Source organism: Tenrec ecaudatus, unplaced genomic scaffold (genome assembly GCF_050624435.1).
Source record: "Tenrec ecaudatus isolate mTenEca1 unplaced genomic scaffold, mTenEca1.hap1 Scaffold_563, whole genome shotgun sequence".
NCBI classification, from domain to species: Eukaryota; Metazoa; Chordata; class Mammalia; order Afrosoricida; family Tenrecidae; genus Tenrec; species Tenrec ecaudatus.
In genome coordinates this window covers 1,386,795-1,404,010 of record NW_027459476.1, presented here as the reverse complement: position 1 = coordinate 1,404,010, position 17,216 = coordinate 1,386,795, and the positions used below count along the sequence as shown (strand labels likewise).

At 48.5% G+C, this 17,216-nt stretch overlaps 1 protein-coding gene across 1 annotated transcript in view; it reads left to right on the top strand.

Moving 5' to 3' along the window:
* Positions 1-17,216, top strand: part of LOC142436748 (thyrotropin-releasing hormone-degrading ectoenzyme-like) — a 137,814-nt gene that overhangs the window by 102,545 nt on the left and 18,053 nt on the right. Inside the window, exon 9 of the mRNA XM_075540213.1 lies at positions 316-447. Within this exon, the coding sequence (XP_075396328.1) occupies positions 316-447 (132 nt within the window). The remainder of the gene's footprint in view (positions 1-315; positions 448-17,216) is intronic.

Sequence of the window (17,216 nt, the reverse complement as noted above, 5' to 3'; positions counted from 1 at the left end):
CGGCTACCAAACCCAGGCATTTTTTTCAAAGACAAGCTCGCTCTCTCTACCCCTAAGAGCAGGTAGTTTGAGGATGATGGATATGAGATACCACAGAAGACAAATCTGTTATCTTCCATGGTGCACAAAACATGCTGTCACAACCAGGACTCGTGACAATCCCTCAGTTTCCTAAATTGCTTCACTGCTACTTTTTAATTAAGCCTCATTAGATTGTCATATATTGATGAGGGATGACCCTGAACTAGATGCATAAATTAAAGCTATCCTCATCCTGTGCTTTTATATGAATGTGTTAATTATTTTTGTCATTAGGGAGAATAATGGAGGGATGGAGCAATACCAAACGGAGTTTGACAAAGTGTTGGTGTTTGCTGCGGCAAACGTGGTGCGTGTCAGATACAATCCGTCACCCAGTGAGTCTGCAATTAACACCAAGGGACAAAGGTAGGATTCCCTGTAATAAATAACCTTCCTCCCAGATGCTAATGGAGACCCAGCAGGACCCACTGTTGTGTTGTCGCAGTTGTACACGGGCCCTTAGAGGAGACAGAGCTGGTGTTTGAAACGAGTCTTGTTTGCCCCCAGTTGGCTCACACATTTGTTTTTTAAGTGGCATAATCACTAACATTTAAACACAGGGTGATGTCACGTAACAATCTGCAGCTTCTGAGAAATGGAGAGGCCCGACTTTGCTGGTTGACAGTGCAGAGGGACTGGGGGAGCAGTCAGATATGATGATCAGAGTTTGGAATCCTTGCTTTCCAAGTACATGTGTCAAGGAGTTCAAGGGTACAGAAATTTAGGAGGGAAGTTCCAGAAGACAAGTTTGTGTGGTCGATAATAAACCAATATAGGGGTTGAGATTTCAATCTGTTGGCTATTTATTTTGTGCTTGGTAGCCAACCAGCCCAGAATTCCTGACCTCGCCGACCTGTGAAACAAGGACCATTCCAGAATGACATAGAAGCAAGCACGGAAGCGAGGGCATCCATTACCCCGAATGCATAGGGGTCAGGAACTAAGTGCTTTCTGTAGAACAGCTCCAGAAGGCAGACCTTTGGCTGGAAAACCTGTTAGGGAGCTAGCATAGGGACTGGCAGGCCTATTACACATGCTCAGAGGTCCAAGCTACCGGCTCATGAAGCAGTGGCTCACTGCATGCTCAGAAGTTCAGGTTTCCAGCCAGGAGGGGGAGCTATGCCTGGGTGGGGCTGTACCTGCATTGGCTCACCTAGGCCAGGTGAATTCAATTCAACAATTCAGCCAATGGGGTCGACCCACGTCATCGACCACGCCTCCCTAACCGCTCATAAAACTCACGGGGATCCCAAACCAGGCCTCAGCGTGAGCTGTTTCTCGCGTGGAGCCGAGGACCGTGGCACACCTGTCCCCGGAGAGGTCGAAAAGAAGCGGTGCTGTGTGATTCGGAGCTATGAGGCAAGCCGGCCCCAGGAGTGGGCCCTCCCATGTTAGTCTCACGGATTGGGGGCCCCTCTGGGCTCCTTTTACCTCACCACCCTCAGGAGAATTGTTGGGTTGAATTCACGGTGTCCGTCTTTGCGCCGTTTCTTGCTGGTGTCCGTCTTTGCGCCGTTTCTTGCTGATGTCCGTCTTTGCGCCGTTTCTTGCTGGTGTCCGTCTTTGCGCCATTTCTTGCTGGTGTCCGTCTTTGCGCCGTGTCTTGCTGGTGTGCGGGACATGACGTGCCTGCTTTCCCGGGAACTCGCCTGCCTTCCCGGGCTGCATTTGTGAGGGGGCTGGGACGCTGCTGCCTGGAGGCTGGGAGGATTTTGACTCCCAAAGCCTTCTCGAGGCTCAGTGTATAAGGTTTATTTGGACGTGAAAACAGAATCAAAGATGCAATTAACGAAGTTTTAGAAGCAGGCTTTATTGAGAAGCTTGCGGGCAGGTTCAGCAACTCAGGGTATTGAGCTATTGAAGCCGCGCAGGGGGAAAAAATCCTGGCAGCGTTTTTATGCCCACTGCTGGCAGGCACAGCTGGGGAGGATCAAAGCTGGGGAGGATCTGCGCACACAGGTGCTTCAGAAGGGAGAAGGTCATTAATCTTACCTATATGTCAGGGATGCGTGGAGTGACCATATCTTCAGAAAACATTCTGGCTTTGGGACGAGCTGGTTCCAGGAATTTGGGGTTGAGCAGGGGAGGGGAGGTCGGTTAGGGGTCAGCCTTGAGAGCTAAGATGGAGGTGCAGGACTCAAAATGGAGTCTGTTGTGCCAAGACCGGACATTTTAGACTGTGCACTATAGGGAAAAGGGATGTAACCGTTTCTGTAACTGCTTCCTGTGGGTAGTGGGTAAAAAGCAAGGGGAGGGGCTTTTCAGGCAGAGTACTGACAGTTGCGGCCTAGCACAGGGTGGAGAGGTTGGTATTGCTGGTGAACTGCTATACGGGTAATTTCGCGGAGTCGACTTTGCCGGAGCTGGATGAGACAAGGAGCAATTAAGAGCAAAATTATAACTAAAATTATGGGTCCTAGTATGAGGGCTAGGAAGGAGTACAGAGAAGAGTTCCACCAGGAGGAAGATCCATCTGTTCTGAATCTGTTGTTTTGCAGCTCTCGGTTTAGCTTGTTGAGGATCTGGACTCTAGTTTCCACAATCCCCAGTTTATTGATATAATAACAGCCTTCCTCCTGGAGGAAGAGGCAGGTTCCTCCTTTTTCAGCCGTGATGAGGTGTAAAGCGCGGTGGTTCTGCAAGGCAACTTGGGCAACAGAGGTTATTTGTCTTTGCAGGGAGGCTAGAGACTTGGCAGAGGCATCGACTGCCAGCTGGAAGCATGCGGTTAACTTGTCTGCTGTGATGATAGTGTCCAAGGGCTCCGCCGCTGAGTCCTACTGCAATTGCTGCTGAGGCGAAGGAGATTCTCACTGCTATCAGGAGAAAAACTGCTCTTTTAGTTTGACGACTGTATACTTGGATGTATTTGTCCTGGAACTCAGCCGGAGTGTATATAGGGAGCTGCGGAACCAGAGTGACGGGTAGAGGTAGAACTGATGTTTATATGCATAGTGAGTGTATGGTTGCACCAAAAGAAAATTTTTTCTGGCCCTGTTAGTGGTTTGGAGGGGATTTGGGTGACATTACATGTCTGTGTCGATGGATTGGAGTAGCAAAAGGGCACTTGAGTGTTTTCTGGTTGGATGTACAGAGGGACGTTGGGGATGGTTATGGCTTTTGTGGTCTTTACGTTGGATGAAAATGACAGGGCAGGACCTGGTACTGCTACCAGAGGAGGGCGTTCTAGGGCCGCACACATGAAGCAGGTGGAGAGGTTGCCTAGTCCAGCAAAGTGGCGATGGCCAGTCCCTGCTGAAGCAGGGTGAGCCAGGAGAAGGGAGACTCAGAAGGTTTAGAAATTTAGTTAGTGAGTTGAAGGTCTTGGATCTGAATATTACGGTGGATGGTGGATTGGACCTGGAGTAGCGACCTCCATACATACAGTTTGGCGTCCAGAAATTTCTCTCGGCGAGTGGTGCACTAGGCTCCTGGAACCGGAGACGTCCACCGGCTATCCCAGGGGTCTGGGATTGTGAGAGTGTATTTAGATTGATGGTAGTAGAATCATCCCTGGGGACGAAGGGAAAGGTAAAGTATCTGGCAGGAAGACCTAGGACACCCTACATTTTTCTGCATTCACTTTTTTGCACATTGGGTAGTTGCCTTCTGGTCATACAGGAAGCGTTTTAAAATCAGTGAAATTTAAGTATATGCGTGCTCTGCCCCCTGTGGGTGGGCAGTTAGCGGTGGCCAGCAAATAATCATAACACTTAGTGCAGGCGTAATTGGTATAGTTTTCAGTCAAGTAAAATCGCCAGGCAAAAGGGGAAATTATACTAGGTTTAGCTGTCTGGCTTGGTGAGGTGAGTGAGGCAGAGAGACATAGGACCAGTAGACTGAGCAGACCACTGGGAGCCATGGTCAGAGTTTACTGCCATCTGGACTTGGGACAAATGTACCCAGGAATCTAGTCTAAGAACCTTGATTGCTGAGGGAGTGGTAAGGGACAGTGTAAGGGCCTTTCCACCGGGGTGCTAAGGGTTTGGGTGCAAGGGATTTAATTAACACAGCATATCCAGGATGCACTGGTTTTTGGTGATCAGCAGAGGTCAGAGAGGGTTCAGGGATGGCAGAGTTGGCGTGTTGTCTAAGAAGGTTGTGGAGCAAGCACAAGTATGGAAGGTAAAAAGCTAGCAGAGGGCAATCGGTTGCAGGAAGAGGCGAGAAAAGGAAAGGTTGTCTGTAGAGTATTTTGAAAGGACTGAGGCCGGACGGCTCCTGAGGGGCTGCGCCAAGGCGAGTATAAGAGCAAAGGGTAATAGTTGAGGCCAAGAAAGTTGCAGTTCTAGGGAGAGTTTGGTGAGCTGTTGTTTTATGAGACCGTTAGCTCGTTCAACCTTACCAGAAGACTGGGGGTGGTAGGCTGCGTGGAGTTTCCAGCAGATGCCCAGTGAGGCGCAAACTGCCTGCTGCACCATAGATATGAAGTCTGGACCGTTGTCCGACTGAATTGAAGCAGGCTGGCCAAAACGAGTAATGATGTCTTGAAGAAGGTGAGTGGCGACTATGCTTGCACTCTCAGAGGAGGTTGGAAAGGCTTTGATCCATCCTGAAAATGTGTTCACCATAGTGAGGAGATATTTAAACCGCTTATGCTTTGGCATGTGGGTAACGTTTATCTGCCAGTCCTGTCCCAGTAGGTGCCCTTACATCTGGTGGAGCTGTTTATGAGGGTGTTGAGCTTTCTGGCTATTGGAGAGGGCACCGATGTTGCATTTTGCATGTACTGTGTTGATAGTACTCCATAGTCCAGTGGGGTGAAATATGGGGTTAGAAACGTGTAGAGAGCTTTTGGCCCGATGTGTGGAGAATTGTGAATATTGGTGATGATTGTTTCCTCTTGTAACTTTGGGAGAATGAGTAAGTTCTATTTGTGTACCCACCATTTTTGTTGAGGAAGAGAGCAATACTGGGTGTTTTCCTGATCAGTGTAAGTTGGAGTGTAAGTGGGAGGTAAAAAGCATACTGAGCTAGGAGCGGGAAAGTTGTTGGGCTAAGTCAGTAACAGGATCTGCAGAGTGGGAGGGGGGCCTGTCTATTCCCATAACCGAGACCAGGGAAGGGGAAGTAGGGCCTGAGTGAGAGGGCGAAATGGAGAAGGTAGTCCGCTACCTGGAGCACAACCCTGGGCTCGGCGAGGGTTACCAGAGTTGAGGAGCCAGGGCCTCTTCAGTCCATGAACCCCAGCAGCTCCATACCTTGCAGCTATGTGTCTGGAGTTTCCAGGATCTCGGCACCTCGGCTTTGCAGAGCCGGTGGCAGAGCCAGGGTCAGGCAGTTCGACTTCCAGTGGCCTGGCTGTTTGCACTGCGGGCAGGGCTTGGTAGGAGGCTTGGGATTGGGGCAAACTTTTGCCCAGTGGCCGACCCAGCCACATTTGAAGCAGGCTCCTGGCGGTAGGTGCCGGCTCCCCTGGGGAGCGTGGCGATGGACGGGATTGCCTGCCGGCATAGGGCTGCTACCAGGGCTTGGGAATGGAGGCTAACCATCTGTTGGACCCTCACCTGGCATGTGGCCTCAGCTGGCTCCTCCCAAGCGTTGAAAACTTTAAATGCCATTTTTACCAGATCCTGTATAGGGGTTTCAGGGCCCTCCTCAGCCTTCTTTAGCTTTTCTTTCTGATGTCAGGGACTGACTGGAAGGTGAAGTGAGAGGCCAAAATAGAGGCCCCACTTTTTAGACCCTGGGTCTAAACGAGTGTACTTTGTGAGTGCCTCCTGGAGGCGGTTAAGAAAAAGAGCAGTAACTTCTCTCAGTTTGTCATAGTTGACAACCTTGTTGGAGACTGTTTCCAGACCTCTAATGAGGTACCTGAGCATGAGGTTTCTATAAGGAAGATCAGACGCCCGGCCGGGCTGGTAACTCCAACTGGGGTCCTCTATTGGGATGCCATGCGCCCCCAAGGGGACATTTGGGTCGATAGCGTGGTTTTTGTCTGTGTACGTTCCTCGGCAGTAAGGGTAGAAGCAAGGATAATTTGGATGCCATGCCAGGTTAAATCATACGTTTGGGAAATGTAGGTAAATTCTTTAATAAACTTAGAGGGGTCTGCTGAGAAAGAGCCCAGGCGGGTCTCTATCTGCGACAGGTCCTTTAAGGAAAAAGGGACGTGGACTTGAACGAGTCCCTATACACCTGCAACCTCTCTTAATGGACAAAGGGCAGCTGGAGGGTTGTGGGAGCGGGTATGAAAGGCAAGCGGTGAGGACAGGAGAGAGCGATGGGGTGGCGCAGCGGGCGGGGGAGACTGATAGGGCAGCGGGAGAGGCGCGCTGAGGAGCTTGGCTGGCTCTTCTGGGGTTTGAATGGCAGGTTCTTTCTGCTGAGGAGATAGAGCTAACCGTATTTGGCGGGCGGAACAATGGCTACAGAGGTCAGGGCGGGAAGGCAAGTCCCAAAAAGCCTGCACATAGGGGACTTCAGAATCCTTACCAGTCCTCCTGCAGAAATTGTCCAGGTCCTGTAGAACGTTGAAATCAAAAATGCCCGTCGGAAGCCAATGTGCGTGGTTGTTAAGCTGGGACTAGGGCCAGGCAACTTGGGAGAGAAAAACAAGTCTTTTCTTTCACAAGGTCTGAGTGAGAGGGAGAGACTCATCAGGGCAGCCATAGACTGATTTTGAACGTAGGCAAGCGCCGCGCCTAAAGGTCCTGGAGATTTGGGGAAGATGGGTGGCTCTTAGGGGACCCCAAAAGAAGGGGGGAGCCACACACCTATCCCGGGTTTTTGGCACCAAAACACAAGGTCTATTTGGATGTGAAAACAGAATGAAAGACCCAATTAACGAAGTTTTAGAAGCAGGCTTTATTGAGAAGCTTGCGGGCGGGTTCAGCAACTCAGGATATTGAGCTATTGAAGCTGCGCCGGGGGAAAAAATCCTGGCGGCGTTTTTATGCCCACTGTTGGCAGGCACAGCTGGGGAGGATCATAGCTGGGGAGGTTCTGCACGCACAGGTGCTTCAGAAGGGAGAAGGTCGTTAATCTTATCTATATGTCAAGGAAGGATGGAGTGACCATATCTTCAGAAAACATTCTGGCTTTGGGACGAGCTGGTTCCAGGAATTTGGGGTTGAGCAGGGGAGGGGAGGTCGGTTAGGGTTCAGCCTTGAGAGCTAAGATGGAGGTGCAGGACTCAAAATGGAGTCTGTTGTGCCAAGACTGGGACACAGCGTTGTGCCGCGGCTCCGGCAAGCAGCAGGCCTGGGGGCGCCTGCGTCCACCCTGTTGGTTTGGGCAGGACTCTGGCTGGGTGGCCGGCTCCAGGCTGGCTTTCGGCTAGGCCGCAACCTGCGGCCTCCATTTTCCCAGCCACGTGACTCCACTCTCAGGCAGAATGGCACCACCTGTGTCTGTTGTAGCTACACTCCATTCCCAGACAGCAAACCGCCCAGACTGCCGGAAAGTTCAGCAGAACAAGTTTCATTTCCTGCGCAGGGACCAGACCATCTGCTCTCTTGACGGGAGACTGAGCGGCCCCCCCAGTCTAATTTTCCAAAGGTTTTTATACTTTTGCAATGTGCAGGTGTGCAAGCAGGCAGAGCTCAGAGGCGAGGTATTGTGGTTAGCCATTCTTAGTTGAACCAAAACTGCTCTGGTCCTTCTCGCAAGCCTTCTGAACATCCATTTCCTTCTGTACGTTCCCTTGGGCTACGTCTGCACAGCCTAACTCCCCAGTATCAGCTAGTTCATTGGCAGTTCATAGCTAGTTTATTTACCATTCATAATGGCTTCTGAAAGCTCAAAATGACTTCTCTTGTCAAGGCTATTTAAGCTTTGCCCAGAGCTGCTATATTCTCTCCTGTTCTTAGCCAAGTTCAAATCATTGAATCTTCGGTAGCCAGCCCAGTGTATGGTGGGCTCAGCACTAAGAGTTTTGTGGCTTGTACTTTCTGTGTAAGGAATGCCACTAGCTTATTGGTTATTACTGGGCCAAATGTGAGGCTTAGCAGGAGGAGGATTAGGGGCCGGCTAGGGCCGTTCATAGGGTGTTAGCCAGGCTGACCAATTAAGTAGCTTTTCAAACCAATTGGTTCCTCCATTTCTTTTCTTGACTCTTTGTTCTAATCCTTTCCTAACCAGGGCTCATCTATCTTTATTGATTCCCGAATGCTTTGCATAGAATTAGTTTCTCCCAATGCTGTGCACAGCATTCCTTGTTTCCAAAAGAGCAAGTCAAGCCCTCGGCGGGTTTGCAACACAACTGCTACAAGGGAGTCTAGGGATCTTTCTAAATGGGAGACAGGTTTTTTTTTTAATCCCTGTAGATCTAAAGCAATTTGCTGACTAAGAGTCTGATAGTTTAAGTTTCCTTGTATTAAAGCAACTGACCCGACTGCAGCTAATCCCATAATCCCAAGCCCTGTTACCAGTGGGACCAATACTGGGGCTCTTTGAACTCATCCGGAAATTCCAAAGTTATCCCTACACCTCCTTCACCAGAACACAGGTACACTTGAGGACTAACATGCACTAGCACACAAATACCCGGGTCCGCTATGAATACTGGGGAAAAGAGACAGGGTGTTCGTCCTGTGGAACAAGTAAAGAAAGTACTTATTGGAGCAGATAACAAATTATGATCAACATTTGGTTCAATGGGAACAGCTTGAAGGCAAAAATCTCGATATCTTGATATATTAAAGGGATACTTAGATGAATAAAAACACAGTCCTTGCCCTTGCAAATCTTTTAAAGTGAGCTTAGACTTGAGTCCATACTAACATCACCTATAGACTGCTGCTTCGTGTAATCCTTTTCACTAACATTTCTAATTGGATTACACTCTGTACCAATAGTGCTATTTGTACCTGTGCCTACATAGTAAGGGGAAGCTGGGTTCAGACAAAGCCAACAATCAGCTGTGAGGTGAGGATTTGAGTTCATAAATTGGAATATAGCATCCCGAGAATCAAACACAGAACCTTGAGGTGGCTCCTGAATGAGAAGGGCCCTGTGAGTTGGGCTGTCAGTAAACGGGAAAGTTACTGGAGAGTCTGGAGGGTGCGGCAAAGGAATCTTAATGACACCAGCTGTGGCTCTTCAGGATTTATCCCGAGGTTTGGGCCTTTGTACGGATGGCAGGTTGCCATATTTTACTTTGCTGGATAGAAAAGGTTGTCCCGGGATCTCTATCATTTACATAATGTTGAATTCCCCATGTTTTCCCAGTGAACCCAATAACGCTTGAATCCAATTCTTATTGGGCTACATTTGGAAACCATACACGTAGTGGGATCAAACCCTTCCGACTTGAGTCTCATTCTTGTAAAAATAATAGGGTCATCTTTAACAAGTTTCCACCCTGAAAATGATAGTTTCACAACCCCAAGCTGCACAATGGTAATGTCCCTCCCCTTGGCAGTTAGGGAGTCCATGAGCCGGGCATATATAGACATGGTTTGTTTGGAGCCTTCTTTCTATAGAGGGTATTCCGCACCCATAGGACGGGATTCCAGTATAGGTCCCATTGTGCCCGTTACCTTTAAAGGATCCAGAATGCCAATTCTTTCCTAGCAAATCAAACAAATCAAAATGAAAACAGGGGGTCATACCCAGTATAAGAGGTTACATATTCACTGCTGGAGGTTAGAATAGCAGTCCACAGATGTGTTTGTACTTGGGGGAAACACTGGGTGCTGTCAGCAATACTCGGAGAAAAACAATTAAGTTCTGTAAAGCCTTAATTTTGAGGGATTTTCCGTCTTTCTGGGTGTCCATCTTTTCAGGATATGCTCAGGGAGGGCTTTTTTTTTTTAACTTATGACTGATGAATCCACGGCCCCCTCCCCACTATTTTAACAGCAGTTGGTGTTGTAAGTATCACTTGGTATGGGTCAGTCCACCTAGGTTCTAAGGTGTCAGGTTGTTGCTTCTTTACCCATGTCCAGTTTCCTGGTTGCACGTTGTTGGCTGCCTGTTCCCTTTCCCTTGGTTAGGCCCAAAATGAAGGTGTCAGAGCAGATGATTTGTCTCTCACCTGTTGCACAGCCTGCAGGCACTCGATGAGGGAACGATTAGTGACTTCCATTATTTCTACTTCCTTCAATCTTGGGAGGATTTGGGGAAGGTCTGCCAAACATAAATTCAAATGGGGTCATGCTTTTCACATAGGGAGTGCATCAGACTTGAAGTAGGGCAAAAGGTAAAGTAAGGATCAACCCAGTTCTCGCCAGGTCCTAAATGCAACTTAACGAACAATTCCTTTAGGGTTCTGTTTATTTTTTTCTACTTGCCCTGAAGAGCATTGCTAAGACTTTAGTAATTTGAGCAATAAATGTTGGGCCATTGTTGGACCCCAAGGTGGTGGGAAGGCCAAATCTAGGGACGATTTTAGTTACTAATAATTTACACACAGTGGCTGCAGTTTCCTTCTTGGTTGGGAAGGCTTCCACCCATCCAGAATATGTGTCTACGAACACCAGCAAATATCGGTAGCCATACTTTCTAAGTTTGATATCCATAAAGTCCACCTCCCAGAATTCTCCAGGACTACTACCTCGAGCTCGTGGTTGGGGTTGCTCCTTTTCTTTCTGGGATTGTTTACCCGAGCACAGTGCAATCAACGGTGGGTGACATCTGCCACCCAGTGTCCAAGCCTGGGTATGTAAAAGGGCCTGAGAAGCAACTGAGACAGTTTAGAGAGGATCCCAAATGCATACCTTCATGTAGTCCTTGAATCAGATCTCTCCCAGAGCTTCTGGCATGAATCTTCTTCCATCAGGATGGAGCAGCCACCCTGGATGCTCCCAGTCTTTTTGGCAGGCCAGCTCTTGCCTTATCTTTAGATCATTTTCTGAGTATGTAGGTTGTGGCTGTAACACTGGGGATGGCATGGTCACAGCCACTACCTTGGGGATTTGTGGTATAGTCCTGGCATTCGAGATCCACCGGTCCGGCGGACTGGTTAGGAGTGGTTCAACCATAGGTCCCCCTACCACAGCAATATCCTGTCCCAGTGTAAGCTTCCTAGCTTCTATGACTAGGATGGCCGTGGCAGCCTCAGCTCGCATGCAGCTCAGCCATCCTGCAGCTACAGAGTCCAGTTTCTTTGAAAGATAGGCCACAGGTCTCTTCCATGGCCGCAAGTTCTCAGTTAGCACTTCTTTTGCTGTGCCTCTGGCCTCACATAGACAATTGGAAGGGCTTTACTATGTCTAGTAGGGCAAGAGAGGTTGCCCATATGAGCGACTTTTTAAAGGATTCAAACGCTTGTTGTTCTACTTCAGTCCATTTAAGTTCTTTTTCCTTTCCCCAGTACTTGCATATAGGGGTTTCGTTGTTTTTGCAAATCCCAAATTCCACAATGGACAGTACCCCACAGCTCCTAGAAACTCTTGCAACTGCCTCTTAGTCTCAGGGACTGGGATTTTGAGGATCGCCTCAGTGCGGCTGGGGGACAAGGTCCGCTTTCCCTCCTCCAGTTGGTAGCCTAGGTATACATCTTTATGGACACACAGTTGAGCCTTTCTTGCAGATACCCTGTACCCCAATGGGCCAAGGACTATTATCAGGTCCTTGGTAGCCCGTTGGCATTCCTCCAGGGTTTCGGAGGCCAGGAGGAGGTCATCTGCATACTAGAGCAAGGTGGTTTGGGGGTGTATCTCCTTGTGTCCCTGTAAGTCTTCACTGGGTTTATGTGCAGGGGACACGGGTATGGAGAACAAAGCATCCTTTAAGTCCAAAACAGTATAACAAATTCAGTTTGATGGAATAGTACTCAGGAGGGTCTCGGGGTTTGACACGTGGGGTGGCCAGTTTCTATCCTCTCATTTGCCTCTCTGAGAACCTGCACTGGTTGGAAGTCCTCAGTTCCCGGCTTCTGCATGGGTAGCAGGGGAGCATTCCATGTGGACTTGCAGAGGACCCAAATGCCTGTCCTCTTTAGTCTGCAAATGGGAACAGAAATACCCACCTTTGCTATACAGGGAGTAGGGTTAGCTTGACACACCAGTGTAGCTGAGCTCAGAAGTTGTACGACCCCAGGCACCTGAAGTTCAGAAAGGTCTCGCACGTTGTTCTCTGCCCAAATAAAAGGAATATCTTTTAGCGATTTATCAAGAAGTTCCTTTGAGGAGGTCTCTTCTGCTCCTTGATAAAACACATATCACTCTGACATTGGAGCGGTGAGCAAAACTTTTGGCTTTTCAAGTTCAAGTGTTAAGGTGGTTGTAGCAGATGAGAAAGTAATTATGCCTGCCATTTTTCATAATAAGTAACGATCAATTAGGGGAAAGGGGCATTGAGGCATTACCAGGAAGGAGAGTGTGTGTAACTGTCTCTTGTGTTAAATCTGTTATTCTGGCCCTTGTCCATGGGTGTGCTTGGGTCTGCCTTGGGGCCCCTGTAATGGCCTTTCCTTTTGACAAGGCACCTGTAGTCTTTTCTGAAACCAAGAAGGTGACCCCTTTGTCCACCTAGAAATTTACTGGCTGGCTCCCTACATGGAGAGTGAGCATGGGCTCTTTGGGGTCAAGTGAAACAGAGCCTGGACACCTTTATTCAGCTTCGAGGATTATTGTCTGTAGCTTCGATTTTTCTAGGCAAGGACTAGGCCCGTTCTCTCTAGTGGTGGCTCGTCTGCCTCTCCTGGGCTTCTCAAGGCACTGATTTTTCCAATGTCACTGTTTTGTGCAGTAGGTACCTGGATACTTCCTCAGGACTAGGCGAGTGAGAAGCAGGATATTAGGGTTAGCCATTCTTAGTTGAACCAAAACTGCTCTGGTCGTTCTCGCAAGCCTTCTGAACACCCATTTCCTTCATGACATTCCCTTGGGCGACGTCTGCACAGCCTACCTCCCCAATATCAGCTAGTTCATTTACACCTCCTAGCTACTTTATTTTCTTTTCATGGTGGCTTCTGTCAGCCCCAAATGGCTTCACTCTTGTCAAAGCTGTTTCAGCTTTTCCCAGAGATCCTACACAGTCGCCATTGTAGCCGAGAGGTAACAGGATCTGTGACCATGGCCAAGATGGCACCCACCAGTCCAAACATGTGGAAGGGCGCTGCCTAGGGAGCTGGGTGAAGAGGCCTCGGAGTTAGCCCTGCCTGGTCCCGGGAGCCAAAAGTTTCCCTTTTCCCCTCCATTCCCTTTGCCTTTCTCCTGGTTTTTCAAACAAGCTGCTCTAGCCCTATAACGCCAAGCACAAAATTGTCATAATTCTTAATGAAAACGTATCTGGTACCCAAATTATAAATGTGACAATTTGGTCACATTTCAAAAACACTGAAAATTTTATGCTTTTAAAATATATTTTGAATGCCATATATATTGATAACTATGAAAGTAAAGAATAAAAACCAAAAAAAATACTTCCTAAATTTAAAACTTGAGGCGTTATAGGGCTAGTGTTCTTCCAGATTTGGTTTGTTCCTTCTTACAGGCTGGTTTTCCGTGGCCCAGGCTTAGGCCAATGGCGTTCGGCAGCCTAGGCGGCGTCACTGTTACCTTTAGGCTTTCAGCTATGCTGCTTCAGGCACTTTTGGGGACAGCTCTTACTTAAAACACAGCTCCTCTGCCATGATGTTCCAGCCAGAAATTCCAATTTCCCTTAAGGTTCCCTGAGCTGCCACGTGTCCCTTCCCTTCAGAGATTTGAGCATCAGCCCTGCCAGCAGGTGTCTTGGAGGGCCTTGGGGCCATCCCAAGCCGTGGTCCTCCTAGCCTGTTGTCCAGAAAAATGGTTGGACCTAAAGGTCGCCCTCGGCGACTAGTCCTTGACGCCTTCCCTCGGGCTGAGGCATGAGATTCAGGGCAACCCAGGGGTGCGCTCTCAAGTGGGGGTTATTAACCTGGAGGCAGCAAGCTGTCAATCGCCTCCTTGTTTTGTGCTTTCTAGATGGGACTTAGCAGCTTGATGCTCAGGAATTGCCCCCTTGCATGAATCGTGTGCAATTGGGATAGAGTTGATACAGAGAGGCTGGGCAAACAAAAGCTGATAGATTCACTTTGCAACTCTATTTGGCCACAGTATCATTTTGAGAAAGGAGAATGGTGGGCAGAGAATGGTACGCTTTCCCTTCCAACCGTGATTCACCGGGAACAGTTCAGTAGAGTGCCGGGAAAGTGGGCGGAGATGCCAGGACTTAGAGCATTTCTCCTCTCGAGGAGCAGTAGGTGACCTTCATCCCCAGTGCACCCAGGAACCCCTAAGGCAGGCGTCCTCAAACTGTGGTCCATGGGGCACATGTGGCGCGATGCCATTTATCCCACCCTCGGGGTGTTTTTGCTGCCACTGCCTGTCCTGCTTAGCAGCCGACTCGTGCAGTGTGCATAGGAATTTGACCATAGGTTTTTTGAAAACCATAGTCTGGCCCTCCAACGGTCGGAGAGACAATGAACTGGCCCCCTGTGTAAACAATTTGAGGACCCCTGCCCTAAGGGATCCTGGACTTCAGGTCACTATTGTCCCAGCCCTGAACCCTCCCTGAACATTCTACCCCTAGTAGAGGCACCAGGGGCATTTGGTCCCCGGGTAACTTACAAGCCTTTTACTCAAATGGAACCCGAGAAAATTAAAAACGACACAGGCAGTTACTCTACTTTTGATCCCTGTTGAATCCGCCTGTAGCATACCATAAACTGGTACTGGCAGTTAGTAAATCGTCTGGATTTGTCAGAAATTTCTGCTACAAGTAAGACCACTGGACTTACACTGAATATGTAAGCAACGTGCTCAGTGTGAGGCCAGGTTGGAATTCAGTGGAATGCCTCTGAGGTAGTGGTTCTCAGCCTTCCTCATGCCGCGACCCTTTAATACAGGTCCTCATGTTTTGGTGATCTCCAACCACAACATTATTTTCGTTGCTACTTCATCACTTATTTTTCTTCTGTTATGAATCATAATGTAAATATCTGATATGCAGGATGTATTTTCATGGGTAAAAATTGAATATAATTAAAGCATAGTGATAATCACAAAACAATATGTAATTATAGATTGTGAAGTATTTATTTCTAATAACAATTAAATGAAACTTTGTCGTGAAGCATGGTGTAGCATGGGTAACAGTCTATGCGGGCGGACCTGCCTGGAGACAGAGCTGTGTCTCAGTTCCTATAACCATGTGTTTTCTGATGGTCTTGAGCGACCTCTGTGAAAGGGTTGTTTGACCCCCAAAGGGGTCACGACCCACAGGTTGAGAACTGCTGCTCCAAGTAACTTCCCCTGGATTAAAAGCTCAAGATTTGAATCAACCAAACGATAGTGAAACTGTCTTTCCTCTGGTTTGTCTTCGCTGGTGACTTCTATTTCAGTTCCAGCTCTTTAGAAGCCTGGTAAAGCTTGACAAGCCATCACCCCTGTCTCTCCTGCTCATTATTCCTCATGGCTGTCTCCTCCTGTATGTTTTCCAGGAGCTTCTAAGCTTGGTCCCTCAACCCAGAAATGTTTTAAGCTTTATGGTTGTGCCTTCCCAGGGACAGCTACTCCGTGTCACCACTGCAGGGCACCCACCATTTATTCCATCCCCTCACCTTTCACCTGCTATTCGTACATATGAGCAGCCTTCCAAGGGTTGGTGGACAATTTCTTTGGTCTTTCAATTTCGTGTGTCTGTGAACATCCTGAAGCACCCTCATCTACGGAATGAATGCAGCTCCCAGAGATGTGCACGTGTGAGGGACAGGGACGGTGACAGGGACGGGGACAGGGACAGAGAGTGGGTGCATGCGGGGAGAGCAGAACACCCAACCTCACTGCCATCAAGTCCATGCTAGCTCCGGGGAGCAGGAGAAGGAAGCACTGCCTTTCTGCCCTGGGGCCATTGGTGGTTTTGAACTATCGACCATACGGCTAGCAGCCCAGGGTGTAACCAGTATGCGGCCGGGGCTCCTGAACGAGTGCAGGTGGGGAGAACTACATTGCTCCCTGGAAAGTACTAGCAGTCTCCAAAAGTGAAATACCTTCGCTAGAGTATGGAGACAGTCAGAACCCTAGTGACAAGACCCCAGCTTATATTTTTTCATGTATTTCCATGACTAATTCAATCAAAAAGGATGGAGGGGAAGATGGGAAATAAATCCAACGCCCAGCAAAGACAGAGTAGATGACCCAGTTTTTGAGCAGCGGCTCTCAACCTGTGGGTTGTGATGAAGTAGCAATGAAAATAATTGTATGGTTGCGGGGTCACCACAACAGGAGGAACTAGGAAAGGGCCGCAGCATTAGGAAGGTCGAGAATCACTCTTTTAGATGGCGGAGGTTGGGTCAGTGGCCTTACACCTTGTGCTAATAGCCCCTGAGAAATCCTTGCTGATGTGATATGATAGCTATCCTTATTGTCTCCATTGAGTTGAGCCGAGTTTTCTGTTCACTGTCTTCAGTGACAGTTTAGCAAAGAAAGATAATTATAACAGTTGCAAAATTAAAATTGGAGCTGTGAAGGAGGGAGCTAGCACAACGCATAATCGAAAAAACCGAGACGTTCTTGAAACGTGTCAAGGAGAAGACAGCCATGAGGGATGTTGAGAGACAGTGCCCTGGGTGTGCCAAGGTGCACAGGAGCCCCTGAAGCTCGAGCTGAAATAGAAGCAGTCATCAAAGACATGCCGGAGGAAAGCCTTTCTGAATTGCGCCTGGAATTAGGGGCACACATAGAACAGCTGCATTGTGCTTCCAAGCAGGTCTGTGAAAACAGCACCTCACCTCTGGGGAAAAGTTTTTAATGAGCAAGACAAAGAAAAATGTATTCATTCTGGTTTAAAATCTGCCCTCCACCTAAGCCCCTGGCATCAGCTCCTCATTTTTTCCCCTCTCTCCTTCATGAACCCTTGATAATTTAGAAATTATTATTTTGTCATATCTTGCCCTGTCCAACACCTCCCTTCACCTAATTTCCAGTTGTCCATTCCCCAGGGAGGAGGTTATATGTAGATGCTTGTAATCGGTTCCTCCTTTCCACCCCACCCTCCCTCCACTCTCCCAGTATCGCCACTCACACCACTGGTCCTGAAGGGATCATCTGCCCTGGATTCCCTGTGTTTCCAGTTCCTATCTGTGCCAGTGTACATCCTCTGGTCTAGCCAGATTTGTAAGGCAGAATTGGGATCATGATAGTGGGAGGAAGAGGGAGGAAGCATTTAGGAACTAGAGGAAAGTTGTATGTTCCATCATTGCTACACGACACCCTGACTGG